At 41.3% G+C, this 20060-nt stretch overlaps 1 protein-coding gene across 1 annotated transcript; it reads right to left on the bottom strand.

Moving 5' to 3' along the window:
- Nucleotides 1-1455: 1455 nt before the first annotated feature.
- LOC132830105 (schlafen-like protein 1) lies at nt 1456-17824 on the bottom strand. The gene is made up of 3 exons (XM_060847584.1): nt 17430-17824; nt 11723-12400; nt 1456-1754 (listed from the first exon to the last, which is right to left on the bottom strand). The coding sequence occupies exons 1-3, from the start codon at nt 17763-17765 to the stop codon at nt 1569-1571; spliced, it is 1200 nt and encodes a 399-aa protein (XP_060703567.1). The 5' UTR covers nt 17766-17824; the 3' UTR covers nt 1456-1568.
- Between the last annotated feature and the right edge of the window lie 2236 nt (nt 17825-20060).

A 20060-nucleotide genomic window follows, 5' to 3' on the forward strand; every position in this document is an offset into this window, starting at 1 on the left:
TCAGTAGTCTGGGACAGTACAGTGGTTGCACCAACACCACACATACACTGCAGCAGGTCTCCACTTCAAGAATAATCGACAATAAATAGTGACCTTGGAATAACATCCACCACCAGGAATACATTTCAACAAAGCTCTACTATGCCTTGTGACATGTTTGTCATTATGTGATGTAAAAGAGTCACTATCTTAAAAGGCGTGTCAGTGTTGCTTTTTGATCATGGTCTTTGCTCGATTCTACTGTTGCATCATTCTGCGAGCCCTGTCCTTTTATTTACAGAGATCCTTTTGCAGAAATACATGAAAACACATTTGATCTGCAGCGCATTTTTCTTCCAATGAGCTCCCAGCCTCCTGCTTTCGAACCTCTAACTGTTAAAATCTGCTGCTGCGCCTAAACTCATCAAATCTCATTCGCTGGTCTCCCTTGTGCTCCCTTACATGTATTATGTCCCATTCTGTCAACATCACAATGTGAACATTCTCACTCTGTACATTTGATACTTCCATGACTGCTCCTACCTCTGTGTCCCATCCAATGCCATGATCTTTGCTCTCTGCCAACTCTGCCCTCTTTCAATCCCTGGTTTTCATCATTGCACCATTGGCTTTGATTGTGCTTTCACCAATCTCAAAAACTGTATAAATCCATGAGAGATTCTGTACATTGGGACACAGACAGACTTTAGCCTAACACCTTCAATCCATTATCTGAGCTGAGATGGCACCTATTGTTAAAGGTATCTTGAGGATGTAACTTTAAAAGAGTTCTGGGATTTACATACAAAAGAACTGAAACTAACGTGATCATTCTAAAAAATGAAAGACTTAATCTAAATTTGTTTAATATCACATTCCATGACACTGCAACCCTGTTGCTATAAATCTTGTCTTATGATTCTGCTCCACAACCACCTGATGAAGAAGCAGCGCTTTGAAAGCTAGTGCTTCCAAATAAACCTGTTGGACTATAACCTGGTGTTGTGTGATTTTAACTTTGACCAATCTAGAGCTTAGACTTGGAATTCCCTCCCTAAACCTGACCATCTTCTCTGTGAGATAATCTGAAAATCAAATTCATCTGCATTTTCTCGGTCACATTTTATCTGCTGAATACTACTGAGAACCACCTCGAGGCGTCTTACTGTGTTGATAGAGTTAGAAGTTCAACAAATTCAGCTGGAAAACTACACAATGCATCTCAATTTATCTCGGGTTTCTTTTGCCCCTGAGCACACTTGCTTTGACTACTAACATCATTGGCAAAATACTCAACCCACTGAGGTATAGACAAGTAGAACCACAGTTGCTGGGAGAATTAAAGTGAAAGGGAGGAAATGCAAAGTCTCAATCCCCACATTTGGACCATCAATCTCCATTATCGATAATGACAAAGCTGGGTATAACTCACTGAAATCTGGAGCATCATATTAATGCTTTGAAGCCTATTGAGAATTTCAGGTCTGCAGCAGAGGTTTTATTAAACTGTCATTTCTGAGTTGCTTGTTTTAAGGTTGTTGCCCCTGATGTCTGCAGTGTGCTCTGGGTTGGCCTGATCTCGTGTGTGGTTAAATAACGCAGCACAGATTTGACACAGCGATCTTGTCTGAATTCACTGCCTGTAGTTCTTGCTGCAACTGTTGCAGTTCCAGGATTGACTGTTGCTGCTGACGAAGTTCCTCCTGCAAACGACGTTCCTCTTTGACTAAGTTGTCGATTGTGTCTTGCAGTTTCTTGATTTCCACTGTCCATTTCTTAGGAGCAAACAAAACAAAAATGGTAACGGAATTTCACAAAATAAACACAAATAGGCCATTCAACCCATGAGGTTCCCCACCTCCTCCCTTACTTAAAGCTCAATAAAACCCTTGATACTGTTCTGTGCAAATATATCTGGGCGTTCGGTCACGTCAAGGCAAAATACTATTTGTCTCAACTGCTCCTATGGCATCAAGTTGCCCCTACTCATCTAAATAAAATTTTGGAAATCTGAAATAAAACCAAAGTACATGGAGAGAGAGTTGAAAAATGTGTTGCTGGTTAAAGCACAGCAGGTCAGGCAGCATCCAATGGAGAGAGAAACAGTCTTAACATTTTGAATTAAATACAACTTCTTCATTTTGGGCAGAGATGATGGTGTTGTGGTATTAGCAGTTGTAGGAGACCACTTACTTCTGGAGTGAGCTAAAAATGGCAGAAGACAGTGCTTTAAACTCAGAAAATGGTGTAAAAATGATGTAAGAACAAATTAAAAACAAATCCTGTGGAAGCTGGAAATCGGAAACAAACAGACAAAGTGCTGGAGAAACTCAACTTATCTGGTAGCATCTGTGGAGAGAGAAACAAAGTTAATTTTTTGACTCCATTGAAACTCCTCTTCATAAGACCATTAAACAAAAATTGGAGGAGTAGGCCATTCGGCCATCAAGCCTGCTCCATCATGCATTCAGATCCTGGCGGATCCTACATTCTTCATTTCCACTTACCTACACTATCCCATAACCCTTGATTCCCAACTGATTAAGAACCTATCTCAGCCTTAAATACACACTGGGACTGTGCCCCCACAGCTCTCTGTGCCCAGGAATTCCAAAGACACAACCCTCAGAGAAGAAATTCCTCCTCATCAGTCTGAAATTGGTGCCCCTTTACTCTGAGACTATGGTCTCTGGTCCGAGACTTTGCCATGAGGGGTAACATCCTCTCAGCATTTACTCTTTCAACCCCTGAACAATTCTATACATTTCAATGAGATTGCCTCTCATTCTTCTAAACTCCAGCAGTCAGAGAGGGTGCAGAATGTTCTCAAGGGAGAAGAGGGGCCAGCAGGAGTTGATTGTCCATATTGGAACCAATGACATAGGAAGGGAAAGGTTAAGATTCTGAAGGGAGATTACAGAGAGTTCGGCAGGAATTTAAAAAGGAGGACCTCGAGAGTAGTAATATCTGGATTACTCTTGGTCCTCCGAGCTAGTGAGGGCAGGAATAGGAGGATAGAGCAGATGAACGCATGGCTGAGGAGCTGGTGTATGGAAGAAGGATTCACATTTTTGGATCATTGGAATCTCTTTTGGGGTAGAAGTGACCTGTACAAGAAGGATGGATTGCACCTAAATTGATGGGGACTAATATACTGGCAGGGAGATTTGCTAGAGCTGCTGAGGAGGATTTAAACTAGTAAGATGGGGTGGGACCCAGGGAGATAGTGAGGAAAGAGATCAATCTGAGTCTGGTACAGTTGAGAACAGAGACGAGTCAAACAGAGCAGGCAGGGACAAAATAGGACTAATAACTTAAACTGCATTTATTTCAATGCAAGGGGCCTAACAGGGAAGGCAGATGAACTCAGGGCATGGTTAGGAACATGGGACTGGGGTATCATAGCAATTACGGAAACATAGCTCAAGGATGGGCAGGACTGGCAGTTTAATGTTCCAGAATACAAATGCTACAGGAAGGATAGAAAGGGAGGAAACAGAGGAGGGGGAGTGGCATTTTTGAGAAGGGATAGCATTACAGCTGTGCTGAGGGAGGATATTCCTGGAAATACATCCAGGGAAGTTATTTGGGTGGAACTGAGAAATAAGAAAGGGATGGTCACCTTAATGGGACTGTATTATAGACCCTCTAATAGTCAGAAGGAAATTGAGAAACAAACTTGTAAGGAGATCTCAGCTATCTGTAAGAATAATAAGGTGGTTATGGTAGGGGATTTTAACTTTCTAAACATAGACTGGGACTGCCATAGTGTTAAGGGTTTAGATGGAAAGGAATTTGTTAAGTGTGTACAAGTGGGCGGCACGGTGGCACAGTGGTTAGCACTGCTGCCTCACAGCGCCTGAGACCCGGGTTCAATTCCCGACTCAGGCGACTGACTGTGTGGAGTTTGCACGTTCTCCCCGTGTCTGCGTGGGTTTCCTCCGGGTGCTCCGGTTTCCTCCCACAGTCCAAAGATGTGCGGGTCAGGTGAATTGGCCATGCTAAATTGCCCGTAGTGTTAGGTAAGGGGTAAATGTAGGGGTATGGGTGGGTTGCGCTTCGGCAGGTAGGTGTGGACTTGTTGGGCCGAAGGGCCTGTTTCCACACTGTAAATAATCTAATCTAAAAAAAAGACAATTTTCTGATTCAGTATGTGGATGTACCTACTCTTGGGAAATAAGGCAGGGCAGGTGACTGGCGTGTCAGTGGGGGAGCACTTTGGGGCCAGTGACCATAATTCTTTAGATTTAAAATAGTGATAGAAAAGGATAGACCAGATCAAAAAGTTGAAGTTCTAAATTGGAGAAAGGCCAATTTTGACGGTATTAGGCAAGAACTTTCAAAATCTGACTGGGGGGCAGATGTTCGCAGGTAAAGGGACGGCTGGAAAATGGGAAGCCTTCAGAAATGAGATAACGAGAATCTAAAGAAAGTATATTCCTGTCAGGGTGAAAGGAAAAGCTGGTAGGTATAGGGAATGCTGGATGACTAAAGAAATTGAGGGTTTGGTTAAGAAAAAGAAGAAAGCTTATGTAAGGTATAGACAGGATAGATCAAGTGAATCCTTAGACGAGTATAAAGGAATTAGGAGTATACTTAAGAGGGAAATCAGGAGGGCAAAAAGGGGACATGAGATAGCTTTGGCAAATAGAATTAAGGAGAAACCAAAGGGTTTTACAAATACATTAAGAACGAAAGGGTAACTAGGGGGAGAAAAGTCATTCCTGAGGAAGGGCTCATGCCCGAAACGTCGATTCTCTTGCTCCTTGGATGCTGCCTGACCTGCTGCGCTTTTCCAGCAACACATTTTCAGCTCTAATCTCCAGCATCTGCAGTCCTCACTTTCTCCTAGGAGAATAGGGCCCCACAAAGATCAGCAAGGCAGCCTTTGTGTGGTGCCGCCGAAAATGGGGGAGAAACTAAATGAGTATTTTGCATCAGTGTTTACTGTGGAAAAGGATATGGAAGGTGTAGAAAGTAGCCAAATAGATGGCGACACCTTGCAAAATGTCCATTTTACAGAGGAGGAAGTGCTGGATGTCTTGAAATGGTTAAAGGTGGATAAATCCCCAAGACCTGATCAGGTGTACCCGAGAACTCTGTGGGAAGTAGGGAAGTGATTTGCTGGGCCTCTTGCTGAGATATGTCACAGATGAGGTGCCGGAAGACTGGAGGTTGGTTAACATGGTGCCACTTTTTAAGAAGGGTAGTAAGAACAAGCCAGGGAACTATAGACCGGTGAGCCTGACATTGGTGGTGGGCAAGTTGTTGGAGGGAATCCTGAGGGACAGGATCTACATATATCTGGAAAGGCAAGGACTGATTAGGGATAGTCAGCATAGCTTTATGCGAGGGAAATCATGTCTCACAAAATTGATTGAATTTTTTGAAGAAGTAACAAAGAGGACTGATGAGGGCAAAACGGTTAATGTGATCTATATGGACTTCAGTAAGGCGTTCGACAAGGTTCCCCATGGGAGACCGGTTAGCAAGGTTAGATCTCATGGAATACAGGGAGAACTTGCCATTTGGATACAGAACTGGCTCAAAGTTAGAAGATAGATGGTGGTGGTAGAGGGTTGTTTTTCAGACTGGAGTGCCACAAGGATCGGTGCTGGGTCCTCTATTTTTTGTCATTTACATAAATAATTTGGATGCGAGCATAAGAAGTATAGTTAGTAAGTTTGCAGATGACACCAAAATTGGAGGTGTAGTGGACAGCGAAGGAGGTTATCTTAGATTACAACAGGATCTTGATCAAATGGGCTAATGGGCCAAGAAGTGGCAGCTGGAGTTTAATTCAGATAAATGTGAAGTGCTGCATTTTGGGAAAGCAAATCTTAGCAGGATTTATACACTTAATGGTAAGGTCCTAGCGAGTGTTGCTGAACAAAGAGACCTTGGAGTGCAGGTTCATAGCTCCTTGAAAGTGGAGTCGCAGGTGGATAGGATAGTGAAGAAGGCATTTGGTATGCTTTCCTTTATTGGTCAGAGTATTGAGTACAAGAGTTGGGACATCATGTTGTGGCTGTACAGGACATTGGTTCGGCCACTGTTAGAATATTGCGTGCAATTCTGGTCTTCCTATCAGAAAGATGTTGTGAAACTTGAAAGGGTTCAGAAAAGATTTACAAGGATGTTGCCAGGGTTGGAGGATTTGAGCTATGGGGAGACGCTGAATAGGCTGGGGCTGTTTTCCCTGCAGTGTCAGAGGCTGAGGAATTACCTTATAGAGGTTTACAAAATTATGAGGGGCACGGATAGGATAAATAGACAAAGTCTTTTCCCTGGGGTGGGGGAGTCCAAAACTAGAGGGCATAGATTTAGGGTGAGAGGGGAAAGATATAAAAGAGACCTATGGGGCAACTTTTTCACGCAGAGGGTGGTACGTGTATGGAATAAGCTTCCAGAGGAAGTGGTGGAGGCTGGTACAATTGCAACATTTAAGAGGCATTTGGATGGGTATATGAATAGGAAGGGTTTGGAGGGATATGGGCCAGGTGCTGGCAGGTAGGACTAGATTGGGTTGGGATATCTGGTCGGTATGGACGGGTTGGACTGAAGGGTCTGTTTCCATGCTGTACATCTCTATGACTCTAAGTACAGTCCCAACCTGTTTAATCTTTGCTCATTAGACCATCCTTCCATACCAGGGATCATTCTTGAGAACCTTCTTTTAACTGCCTCCAATGAACCTTTCCTTAAATAAAATAGGTTCATCATTTTATTAGTTAATAAGATATTAGACTATTTTTCCACCTAACAATTCCTGGGTAACTAGTCAAGTAACCAAGTCAGAAGTCAAAGTTGAAGACTTAGTCAGATGGTCCCATGGAACAGGGTTGTGTAAAGTTCACTGGCAATTCCCACAGAAACAGACTATGGGGACAACTGCGAGATATCAATGTCGATAAGTCTGGTTTCCAACTTTATAAACACTGGAAAATCTTTGTAAACAATAATATAAAACACTCATTAAGTATTTCAGCTTTGCTTTGTGCTTTTGGCATTTTTCTCCCTGCAAGGTTTGTAGCTCAGGTTGAGGTAGGTTTGCTCGCTGAGCTGTAGGTTTGATATCCAGACGTTTCATTACCTGGCTAGGTAACATCATCAATGGCAACCTCCGAGTGAAGCGAAGCTGTTGTCTCCTGCTTTCTATTTATATCTTTCTCCAGGATGGGGTGCCTGGGGTTTGTGGTGATGTCATTTCCTGTTCATTTTCTGAGGGTTTTTTCTCCCTTTCAGCACCAATTGATCCCACTCAATCTATTGACATGGTGTTAAAAGATTTTTGGCTTCGCCTTTATGTAACTGTCATTATTTTCTTGCATTCTCTCTTTCCCTATTATATTCATAGAACAGTACAGTGCAGTACAGGCCCTTCGGCCCTTGATGTTGCGCCGACCTGTGAAACTAATCTGAAGCCCATCTAAACTATTCCATTTTCATCCATATAATGATCCAATGACCATTTAAATGCCCCTAAAGTTGGCGAATCTACTACTGTTGTAGGCAGTGTGTTCCACATCCCTACTACTCTCTGAGTAAAGAAACTACCTCTGACATCTGTTCTATATCTATCACCCCTCAATTTAAAGCTATGTCCCCTCGTACTAGCCATCACCATTCGTGGAAAAAGGCTCTCACTGTCCACCCTATATAACTTTCTGATTATCTTATATATGTCAATTAAGTCACCTCTCAACCTCTGTAACAAAAACAACCTCAAATTTGTCAGCCTTTCCTCATAAGACCTTCCCTCCATACCAGGTGACATCCTAGTAAATCTCTCTGAACCCTTTCCAAAGCTCCCACTTCCTTCCTATAATGCAGTGACTAGAACTGTACGCAATACTCCAAGTGCGGCCGCACCAGAATTTTGTACAGCTTCAGCCTGACCTCATGGTTCTGAACCACAATACCTCGACCAATAAAAGCTAACACACCAAATGTCTTCTTAACAAGCCTATCAACCTGGGTGGGAACTTTTAGGGATCTTTGTACATGGACACCAATATCTCTGCTCATCTATACTACCACAAATCTTACCATTAGCCCAGTACTCTGCATTGCTGTTACTCCTTTCAAAGTGAATTACCTCACACTTTTCCACATTAAACTCCATTTGCCACCTCTCAGCCCAGCTCTGCAGCTTATTTATGTCCCTCTGTAATCTACAACATCCTTCTGAACTATCCACAACTCTTCCAACCTTAATGTCATCTGCAAATTTACTAACCAATCCTTCTACACCCTCATCCAGGTTATTTATAAAAATGACAAACAACAATGGAGCCAAAACAGATCCTTGCAGTACTCCACAGGTAACTGAACTCCAGGATGAACATTTCCATCAACCACCACCCTCTGTCTTCTTTTCGCTCGCCAGTTTCTTATCCAAACTGCTAAATCACCCTCAATTCCATTCCTCCGTATTTTGTGCAATAGCCTACCGTGAGGAACCTTATCACACACATTACTGAAATCCATATACACCACATCTACCTGTTTGGTCACCTACTCAAAGAACTCAATAAGGTTTGTGAGGCACGACGTACCCTTCACAAAACCATGTTGACTATCACTAACCAACTTATTCCTCTCTAGATAATTATAAATCCTATTTCTTATAACCTTTTACCACACTTTACCCACAACCGAAGTAAGGCTCACTGATTTGTAATTGCGAGGGTTGTCTCCACTCCTTCTTGAACAAGGGAACAACATTTGCTATCCTCCAGTCTTCTAGCACTATTCCTGTAGACAATTACAACATAATGATCAAAGCCAAAGCCTTGGCAATTTTGTTCCTGGCTTCCCAGAGAAGCCTATGATAAATCCCATCCGGCTCAGGGGATTTATCTATTTTTACATTTTCCAGAATTGTTAACGCCTCCTCCTTATGAACCTCAATCCCATCTAGTCTAGTAGCCTGTATCTCAGTATCCTCCTTGATAATATTGTCCTTCTAGTGTGAATACTGACAAAAAATATTTGTTTAGCATTTCCCCTATCTCCATGGACTCCACACACAGCTTTCCACTACCACCCTCAATTGGCCATAATCATACGCTAGTCATTATTTTATTCCTGATATACCTATAGAAAGCCTTAGGGTTTTCCTTGATCCTATCCACCAATGGCTTCTCATGTTCCCTCCTGGGTCTTCTTAACTCTACTTCTTTAGGTCTTTCCTGGCTAACCTGTAACTTTTAAGCATCACTTCACTTCTCTTAATTGTTTACATTTGGTCTGGTTCTCAAGTGAAGAATTCAGCTGATATGGATCTTACACACCTACCCACTGCATTTATTTGTTCATCATAATCGCTTCTTTGTCATCCAGGGAGCCTTACTTTTGGTCCCACTGTTTTTCCATTGTTGGAATGTACCAAAACTGCAACCGAAGTGTCACCTTCTCAAACATTATCCAGCTTATGTTACAGTTTTTCCTGTTGAACTTTGCTTCCATTTTTCTTTCACCCTTGTTACATTCTGTCTCAATACATTGACGTTCACCTTCCAGTTGCGTGTGCTACTTTAGGTTGTTCCTTACTCTTCTCTCTTGCTACCCTAAACATCCTTCAGTTTACCCAAGTGCTCCCCCAGAAAGAAAGTTGTGCTGTCGAAGTCTCCTGAACAGTTTTTAAATTTCCTCCTTGCATTTTAACATTATCCCCATCAATATTTGGGTAATTGAAACCCTCCCTGCCCCCCATTTTCAACAGGCTTTAGTTGATTTTCCTGCTCATTTTCTCTCTATATATCTGTTCGAGACAATTAGAATATCCTAAACATAATCATTCACGTCTTACTCCTTAACTTTAATTAAATAGATTCTAATCTTCTCTCTCTTCCAGGTCAATCTCTCTTTCCAACACTAAACACCTTCCCAACATGTTACACCATCTCCCTTTTGTTCCTGCCCTATGATTAGAATATTGCATGCAATTCTGATCTCCTACCTGTCTGACAGATGATGTGAAACTTGAAAGGATTCATAGAAGATTTACAAGGATTTGCCAGGGTTGGAGGATTTGAGCTACAGGGAGAGGCTGAATTGGCTGGGGCTATTTTCCCTAGAGCATCAGAGGCTGAGGGGTGACCTGATAGAGGTTTATAAAGTCATGAGAGACATGGATAGGAAAAATAGACAAAGTCTCTTCCTTGGGGTCGGGGAGTCCAAAACAAGAGGGCATTGGTTTAGGGTGAGAGGGCAAAGAGATAAGAGACCCAAGGGACATCTTTTTCACGCAGAGGGTGGTATGTGTACGGAATGAGCTGCTAGAGGAAGTGGTGGAGATTAGTATAATTGCAACATTTCAGAGGCATTTGGATGGGTATATGAATAGGAAGGGTTTGGAGGTATATGGGCTGGGTGCTGGAAGATGGGACTAGATTGGGTTGGGATATCTGCTAGGCATGGACAAGTTGGACTGAAGGGTCTGTTTCTGTGCTATACATCTCTATGACTCTATGACTTGGGTGAGACTGAACCTTCATTTCCACTTTTGCTTCTTATTGGTCTATTCAGTTACACCTGAGTTTGGAATTCTTACATTTTCCATAACTTGGCATTGTCCCTCTTCCCAAGGCAGATTTATTATTACCAACAACAACAACAACAGAAATTGCTGGAAAATCTCAGCAAGTCAGGTAACATCTTTGGAGCAAAATCAGAGTTAATGTTTCAAATCCTTCAGGACGGTTTTGAAGAAGAGTCACTGGTTCCAAAATGTTAACTGTGATTTCGCACCTCAGTTGTTGCCTGACTTTCTGAGATTTTCCAGCAATTTCTGTTTTTGTTTCTGATATCCACCATCCGTAGTTTTTTTCAGTTTGTTATTTACTTTTACTACTTTGTCTTGCTTAATTTCCTTCGATTATCATACTCTCAGTGTATCTTAATTATAGATTCTACTTGATTTATCTTCTCTTCACCATATTCATTTATATTAAGTCATTATCTGAAGTTGTATATTTAGGCTCCTTTTATGGATAACTAAATTAAGGCCTTGTTCTGTTATCCTGTTGTGAATGTACTTGCTGTCTGTTTTCTTCCAAACAGCCATCCATCTACTATCCTGGCCTCTCATAGTGGAGCGATCATCTCTTGGAATTACGATCCAAGGTCTTTTCAGACTCTAGCTGTGCTGTAAAATAACTGTTAAACAGGACATTGGGAGAGCTCTCCTGTTCTTCAAATTGTGGCAATAGGATCTTTCACATTTGCTGAGATGATAGGACGTGGCATTGATTTAATGCCATTGTCAATTATCTATAAAAAGGAGGCTAAGGATTTGACTGAAGGTAATAACTCATTATAAATTAAATGATGGGGAGAAGATAAAACTAGGAGAAAGTGAGCTTCGATACATTGAGAGGAGGAGAATTGAATGAGATTAAACAGTATAACATAAAAATAAATCTGACATGGGAAGAGGGACAATGCCAAGTTATGGAAAATCTAAGAATAACAAACGCAGTGTAACTTGCACATGAATAAATTGATAAGAAGGAAAACTGGAAATAAAGGTTCGGTCTCACCCAAGTTACCATCCCCAGTCAGACTGATTGTTGGGAGACTTTTCAAAACCATCGCCCATTCTCAACTCAGATTATTATTACGTGGAATAAGGACTTCGCTTATAAACAGAAAGCAGTTTACATGGCTAAACCCAATGTAGATCAGTAAAATGGGAGCAAAATGCTTCCGTAGTAATTCACTGAAACTTGTGCATTACCTGTCTGCACCATTCCTGAATGGAACTTCCTGATAGTGGACCTTGGATGCTACCATCTCGACGAATGTACACTTCACCCTGATCAGTCTCGTACAGTAACACATCACCATCCTTCTTGGGCGGATGCACAGTTAACCTCATCACTTTGAGAAACATCCCGGTGTCCCCATCCTTGATGACTGGAAGGAAGGTGATTGAGTAGGAATTGGGGAAGAGTGGTGGTTTAAACCCTTTCACAATTGAATCTATCAGAAGTCTAACCCGATCTTCATCCTTGTGATTGCATTCAACTCCACACACAGTGCCATCGTCATTCACACCCACAAACAAACTGCCCCCTTCACTGTTCAGAAACGCACAGACATATTTCCTAACGTGGTTCTTCAGAGCCATGTTCAAGTATTCTCCTCCTCCACGTTTGAATTCAACATTCCTTGTCTCACTCCCCATCAGTGCCCCATAAAATAAGCGCTCCTGTCCAGCAATCTCTCCACCGATGATAGCACTGTCTGACTTGGTACCACTCAGAGGAGTTGATAAATGGTCCATCACTTTGTTTGCGAGGTAGCTGGATTTCCCCGTGGTATATCCCAATGTGTCCTGTGTTTGTTCCAGTCTCCTCTTGTCCTTTTGTCCTTGACTGTGGGATTCGTATTTTGATGTATCTGCAGAACTGTTCTGGGAATTATCAAAATGCAAAGGTAAGTACAAGACCTATACCCTTCCAGGTCACCCCATTTAAGTTCTGGATATCAACTTAAGGCAAGATCGATGAATCACAATTGTATGATAAAAAGTTTTGTTAATGTTTCTCAAATGCTCTCTGAACATAAATGCAGACTTTCAGGATAAATTTCATCCTTAACTTGGGCACATAAAGCTGGGAAAAATAAACTGGAATATAAAGGGAATGACTGTTGACTGTCTTATGAGGAGAGGTAGTGTAGGCTGGACCGCTGTTAATTTGAAGATTGAGAAATGCGAGGCGACCTTATTGAAACATACAAGATTCTTAGGAGGCTTGTTAGGATAGATGCAGAGAGATCGCTTCCCTTTGTAGCAGAGTTTAGGACTGGAGGGCATCATCTTAGAATAAGGGGTCAAATGTTTAAGAGGATGAGGAGGAGGATTTTCTTCTCTCAGACGGTAGTGTATCTGTGGAATTCTTTATCACAGATGGCCGTTCAGATTGGGTCATTAAATATATTCAAGGCTGAGATGAACAGATTTTTAATCCGGAAGGGAATCAAGAGTTACGGGGGAAAGGAAGGAAAATGGAGTTGAGGATTATCAGATCAGCCATGATCTCTTTGAATGGCTGAATCGGCTTGATGGGCTGAATGGCCTAATTCTGCACTTAATTCTTATGGTAATCAGGGAAACTGGAATAGAAACGTTACTCGCTAATTCCATACAACAGGATTCAATAAGAATGGACCAAGAATGAAATATGTGGATTTAAAACTTCATCTAATAATGGGAAAGTTTAAACTAATGTGGTAAGGAGTTGGGAACCAGAGCAGTAGGTCAGCGTATGGAGAGATTGAGAAAAAGGTAGAGATTAAATCAAGTAGGTCGAATAGGGAGGATAAGCATGGCCAGGTTAATGAACGCAGTGGGACTAGTGGTTTGAAGTGTATTTATTTTAATGCAAGGAGTAGAACAAGTAAGGTAAATGCACTTAGAGCCTGGATTTGTACATGGAGCTACAATGTTGAGAGAAGGGCAGGATTGGCTGTTTTTTGTTCCAGGGTTTAGATGGTTCAAGTTTGGTAGAGAGGGATTAAAAGGGAGTTCCATTCCTGAGTATTGAGAGAAGATATCTTGGAAGGCTCATCCAGTGACGATATGTGGGTAGAACTCAGGAATAAGAAAGTGCAATCACCGTGATGGGGTTATACTATAGGTCATCCCAATAGCCAGCAAGAGATAGGGGAACAGGTGAGGAAACAGATCATGAAAAGATGTAAAAACAACATTGCTTTAGTGGGCAATTTTAACTTTCCCAATATTTACTGGTACGCCCTTAGTGCCAGGGACTTAGATGGGGGAGAATTTTTTTAGGTGTATTCAGGAGGGTTTCTTGAAACAATATGTAGATAGTCCAACTAGAAAAAGAGCTGTGCTGGACTATGTAATGGGAAATAAGCCTACCCACATGATCAAAGTTACAGTGGGAGAATTTTGGTAATAGTGATCATAATTCCATAAGTTTTAAGATATAATGGATAAGTTTAAGACTCATCCTTGGTTACATTAGGGGAAGGCTAATTACAACAGTATTAAACAAGAACTGGAGAAATTAGATGGGGTGGCTGTTTGAGGGTAAATCCACATCTGACATGTGGGAGTCTTTTAAAGGCCAGTTGATCACAGTTTAGGACCAGCATGTTCCCGTGAGTATGAAAGAGAAGGGCAGCAAGATTCAGGTACCCTGGATGACATTAGTCATAGGAAAAGGACAGACATGCAATGTTTATGAAACTGAAAACAGACCACATTCTACTTCTATGTACATAGGCTATTCCAAATGGTACTGTAATGATGAGATTGTAAAGTTTTCACTGTACTCATTTGAGTACTTGTGACAACAAAGCTACTTCAAATTCAAGGCACTTGAGGAATGTAAAGGAAGCTGGAAAGAAACAATGAATCAGGAGGGCCAAAAGAGGCCATGAAATGTCCTTGGCAAGTCTTATTAATGGAGGATCCCACGGCATTTTATACATTTATTAGGAGCAGGTAGGTAGCTAGGGAAAGGGTAGGTCCACTCAAAGACAAAGGAGTGAATTTATGCCTGGAACCTTAATGATGTCTTTGCATTGGTATACTCCAAGGGAAAGGCTATGGAGGATGGTAAGATTAGGGAGGGGAATGTTGTTACTCTAAGGCATGTCAGTATTAAAAAGGTGTTGGGTGTCTTGAAAAGCATTAAGGTAGATAAGTTCCCCAGGACCTGATTGAATCTATCCAGGGTACTGAGAGAGATAAGGGAGGAGATTTCTGAGGGCCTGTCAGAGATCTTTGCCTCCGCTTGAACCACAGGCAAGATCCCAGAAGACTGGAATACAGCCAATGTTTTTCCTTTGTTTCAGAAGGGCAACAGGGATAATCCAAGAAATTGTCGTCAGTAAGCCACAAGGACTTTTCTATGATTTTCAGGATTTACTTACATTTAGAAAATAATGAACTTAAGAGTCAGTATGGCTTTATGTGGGGGTGGTGCTGTCTCAAACTTTATTGAGTTTTTTTTGAGGAAGATGATTGATGAGTGTCAGGCAGTGGATGATGTCGACATGGACTTTGCTGAAGAATTAAACAAGGGCCCTCATGGGAGGTTGGTCCAGAAGAGTAACTCACATGGGATCCACGGTGCATTAGTAAGTTGAATACAAAATTGGCTTGGTCATAGAAGACAGAGTAGTTGTGGAGGGGTATTTTTCTGACTGGAGGGCTGTGACCGTGAAAAATACACTAAAGATAATTGCTGGGACCTCTGTTTTTCATCTATATTTTATATATATTTAGATGAAAATATTTGTGGTATGGTTAGTAAGTTTGAAAATGACACAAAAATTGATGGAATTGTGGATGATGAGGAAGGGTACAATAGGATCAAGACCAGTTGGAAAGGTGGGCAGACAAAATGGCAGATGGAGTAGAACAAAAGTGTGAGGTGATGCATTTTGGGAGGTCACATGCAAGAGGAAACTATACAACAAATGGCAGGAGCCTTATAAGCAGTGATATTGAGAAAGAGCTTGGAGTGCCGGTCCACAGCTCTCTGGAAGTGGATAAGATGGTAAAGAAGGTATACGGCATGTTTGCCTTCATCAATCACACATTGATATCAAAGTTGGCAAATCATTGTTGCAGCTGTATTAAACCTTAATGATGCCACAGTTGGAACACTAGATGCAGTTCTGGTCACACTACAGGAAGGATATGGAGGCTTTGGAGAGGGTTCAAAAGGTGTTTGCCAGGATATTGTCTGGATTGGAACATATTAGCTATGAGGAAAGGTTGGACAAACTTGAATTGTTTTCTCCAGAGCTTCGGCGGTAGGGGCGTGAGTTGGGGTGGCGGGGGTGGGGGGGGTCCTGACCTGATAGAAGTTTATAAAATTATGACAGACATGGATAGTTAGACTCTTTTTGAATTCAACAAATGAAAAATAATCTGGAATTTGAGCTAGTCTCAGTAATGTTAACCATGAATCAACCAATGGTCACAAAAAGCACTTCTTTATTTGTTCTTGCAAATGGACATGTAGCTAGCATTTGCTGCCCATCCATAATTAGGATTAAACTAAATGTCTCACTACAGCCATTAAGTATCAACCACATTGCTATGCATCTGGAGTCACACATAGGCCAGACCAGGTAAGGACCCAAAAGGACATTAGTGAATCAAGTGTGTAATGATAACAATCATTAGTTAATGGTTGGCATTAGTCAAGTTTTTAATCCCAGAATTTTTCTGATTGAATTCAGATTCCAGAATCTGTCATGGTGGGATTCTAATGCAAACCAAGAATTTTGGACTGGGTCTCTGGATTACTGGTCCAGTGACATTACCAGTCCAAGACTTTGGCAAATCCCCTTTTGGGAAGGAAATCTGTTGTCCTGATCTGGTTCAGTCCATACGTGGCTCTAGATCTGCATTCAGCAAGGTGGTTGACATAACTGCTCTCAAGGGCTATTAGAAATTGACAGCAAATGCTGGTTTTTCCATGTACAACCACATCCCATGGACAAGTTACAAATAATAAAGTCTTTGTTAAATCATTGCCCCTCTCATGTATATGTGAAGTGTGACTTTTTGCAGTATAGCCCAAATAAAATCCATACAATTGAGCTGTACTGTCCAGCGTAAATAACCTTTTATTAGATACAGGAGATGCATTTGCCACAGTGTAGCTCTGTAAACTTGATTTACTTATACAGCCTACAGTTAGAGGGCGCAAGCTGTTTAAAGCTCACATCAAAATTTGATACACCGAGTTAATTCCACAGAAAAAAACCAATGGAAGCTAAAATCTCATTTATGTCAAATTTTATGTTATTATGAAACAATAAACTGGGTTTCATGTTACAAAAGTGATTAAGTCATGATATATTTGTAAGTGCTTAGATTTGATGACAATAAAATATGCCAATATGATGTGGGATTTCATTGAAATTACATCAATGCTATATATAAACACTGGTTTCCTTAGAGTATTGAATTAATCAAGCACAACAGACTCTTTAGTAATCCGTGCTGGTTGGTCTATCAGTTTCCAATTTAAAGTTAATAATTGAGTATCTACTGTGTTACCAGACTTGGTGTAAACAAATGTTTTCTAACATTTTTCCTGAACTGATTTCAACCTGTATTGCTGGGTTCAATGCTGAGATTCTTCAAGTGATTAGAGTAATTAATACAAGGTGCGTAGTTTATAGCATAAATGAGTCACCAATGGTTCAGCACTGGTGTCAAGTCAAGATAAAGCATTTACACAGCAGTGAGGAAAAGCAGCACAGTTGCTTGGCATGCTTTCCTTTCCTCTGTCTTGGACAGTATTGTAAACACCTGGTCCCTGAATCCTTTGACATCAGTTTCTATTGCAAATCAATTGGACTTTTTCACATTTCTGATACCTACTAGCGAACATTGGAAGAGTTAAAGGAATATGAATGCAAATGGATAATGAAATTTCCTTTACCTTATCGAAGGTGTAATCTGAAAAGTCACGGATATCCCTTGCAACTTTTAACGTTTTCCCTTTAACTACTAATCCTTTCATGTGGTTTTGATCCAAAATGGCAGGATCTTGAAGTTGTTTCAAGATATTTTGAACTCCATTCTCCGTCTTCATGCGAATAAATGCATGGGCTCGTTTGTGCTTCTTGAAGACTTCAATGTCATGTCTTTGCAGGACAACGTCGATTGCAGCAAGTAAATCCTTCAGCATGTAACTCAGCAGCTCCTTTGAGTAATCTGGATTTAAGTTACCCACAAATAATGACAAACAAGGAGCCTTGACATTGTTGTCATCCATTGCTTTTCGCTAAAAAAACATTTTGCAGATTTTCTCGAGGCTGGAGCAAACACTTACATGTTTGGCACTGGCTGTGGTGTTGCCATTGTCCCACAAGATTTGAAGGTCAAAATTTCTTGCTGGGCTTTTCCCTTAACTAAGGGCAGAAATTCTCTACCTGAAAAGAGTTGCACAAAGAACACAGGTCAGTCAGAACATCATAATCAGTGGATAGCATTTCCATTCTCCAATCCAAGGCCATTGGCTTCCATTGCCATAACATCCTCCCTCCTACCTATGTCCATCCATTGCTGTCTATGTCTTTGTCATGTCAAGACTCTATTACTTCAGTAATCTTCCAGTTGGCCTCCCAAACCCTTCTTCCAGCAAGCTGCAACTTATCCAAAATTTTAGTTTCAAAGTTCATAGTCTACCCTGCAGCAAATCCCATATTGAACATGAGAACAATTGTGAAACATCTAACCCCCTTAAGCTTGTAAAACCATTCCGCTAGATCATTGCTGATCTGTAACACAAGTCCAAAGGGGCCTTTGCTTCATGTTTCTTGACACCTCTGGCTGACAGAAACCTATCATTTAACAATTGGTCCAGGATCAACTGCTGGTGTGTGAATGAAACTTCTAAACTTCACTCCTAAAAGGTCTGGTTTCAATTTTAAACTATGTCTTTGGATGCTGCCTGCACTGCTGTGGTCTTCCAGCACCACTAATCCAGAATCTGGTTTCCAGCATCTGCAGTCATTGTTTTTACCACAGTCTTAGATCCCCTGGTCAGCAGAAATTGTTTCTTTTTATTAATCTAATTGGCTCTTATTATCTCGAAAACTTCAGTCAAATCATCTTTTAACCTTCTATATTCTGGGGAGTATAATCTTAGGTTGTGTTAATCACGAAAGGAATTTACTCCTAATTCCTCACTGTCTCAAATATATGACATTTGTGTTCACCTATAACTCCTTCTATAATCTTGCCCTCTCACTCAATGAGTTGCCAAATTGGCATGGTGGAGAGGCTTGTGAGTTCTGATGATCCTTGAATGATGACATTCTTTGCTCCTTATAGGGCCACCCATGGTGACAAGGTTGGGGAGAAGGGAGGGTGGTTCCAGAAAAAGTGTGGTCCAAAATGTCAGAACATGTGGCAGAACATGTGAAAGGAGACCAGCTACGTAGAAGGAAGGCACTTACAACGACTCAGTGGTTCTCCAGTTGTCGTGGGTTGACAAATCAAATTACGATCACCAACCTATTGTCCCAATGATAAACAAAGTCATGCTCAGATTCCTACCAGAATGTATTTACCTGAGGCAATCAAGAATTGGTGATGGGGGTAGGATTGCAAACCTGGGAATTCCCTGTGAAGAATCTGCACACAGTTGATAGATGCATGAACGTTGATGGAAACTTGTCCAAATGGAGAAGTTACAAAGATTGGTCCAAAAGATGGCAGTCCCGTTTTCTCCTGGAATTCACCGCCTGTAGGACCACCACCTTAATGGTGCAAGGAAGTGAACTTTTCATTTGCATCATGAATACTTTAAAAGGTGGAAGTGTGGATTTAATAACCACAATTGTCCAAATATCTGCAGAAATCTAAGGTGCAGTTACCTGAAAGCTACTTGTCTGAACAAATGAATTTCATAGAAGAGTGGTGTGGAGAAACCCATTCATTTACAAGGAGTTGCCAATTGCTGAATCTTAAACTTTATAATGTTGAAGTCAGCATGGGCTATTTGTGTGGACAATGGACAAACAAATACCGTTGTCACCTGAACAAACCAGCTTGCGATAAGGGACATCTTTTCTCTCACATGTTTTAAAAGCAGCCTGAGAGACAAGGTGCCTCAGAGGCAAGAGATGCAGCCCAATAAAGAAAGGATCCTGTCTCAAATTGGCTCACACAAGGGGAGTGAGGCTGGGCATTGACCCACCAATTTGAAGAACCAAATCAGAACTTTGCTACAGTGGCTTGATGCACCTTAACTACAGCAAAGCCAGAGCCAGCCGTTGCCAGTGGGAGATATTACTGGGGGTGTTTATGATGAAGTAGTCAATCTCCACTTCCCTAAAAGAGAGTCGTCACACCCACAAAATCTCAATCTTCCATCTCAAAAGTCTCAAGCATAACAAGTGAATACATTATTTGGATTTTCTTAAAAATTAAGCGCATGCTAACTCTTTGTAACATCATCTTTCCTTCAAAGTCTTTGAGAAAACAATGAGCAAGACAACAAACTCATCATCTTTCCTTCTGTACATGTGTGTCCATGTGTACGAGTGTATCTGCGCTGTGGTGA

The sequence above is a fragment of the Hemiscyllium ocellatum genome, chromosome 30 (assembly GCF_020745735.1).
Source record: "Hemiscyllium ocellatum isolate sHemOce1 chromosome 30, sHemOce1.pat.X.cur, whole genome shotgun sequence".
NCBI lineage: Eukaryota > Metazoa > Chordata > Chondrichthyes > Orectolobiformes > Hemiscylliidae > Hemiscyllium > Hemiscyllium ocellatum.

Excerpts from the sequence above, each read along its gene's own strand:
- LOC132830105 (XM_060847584.1), bottom strand. The coding sequence starts at position 17,765 with ATGGATGACAACAATGTCAAGGCTCCTTGTTTGTCATTATTTGTGGGT. Across the intron at positions 12,401-17,429 it reads CAGATTACACCTTCGATAAG|AACAGTTCTGCAGATACATC; the intron begins GTAAAGGAAATT and ends GATAATTCCCAG. Across the intron at positions 1,755-11,722 it reads TTCAGGAATGGTGCAGACAG|AAATGGACAGTGGAAATCAA; the intron begins GTAATGCACAAG and ends TTTGCTCCTAAG.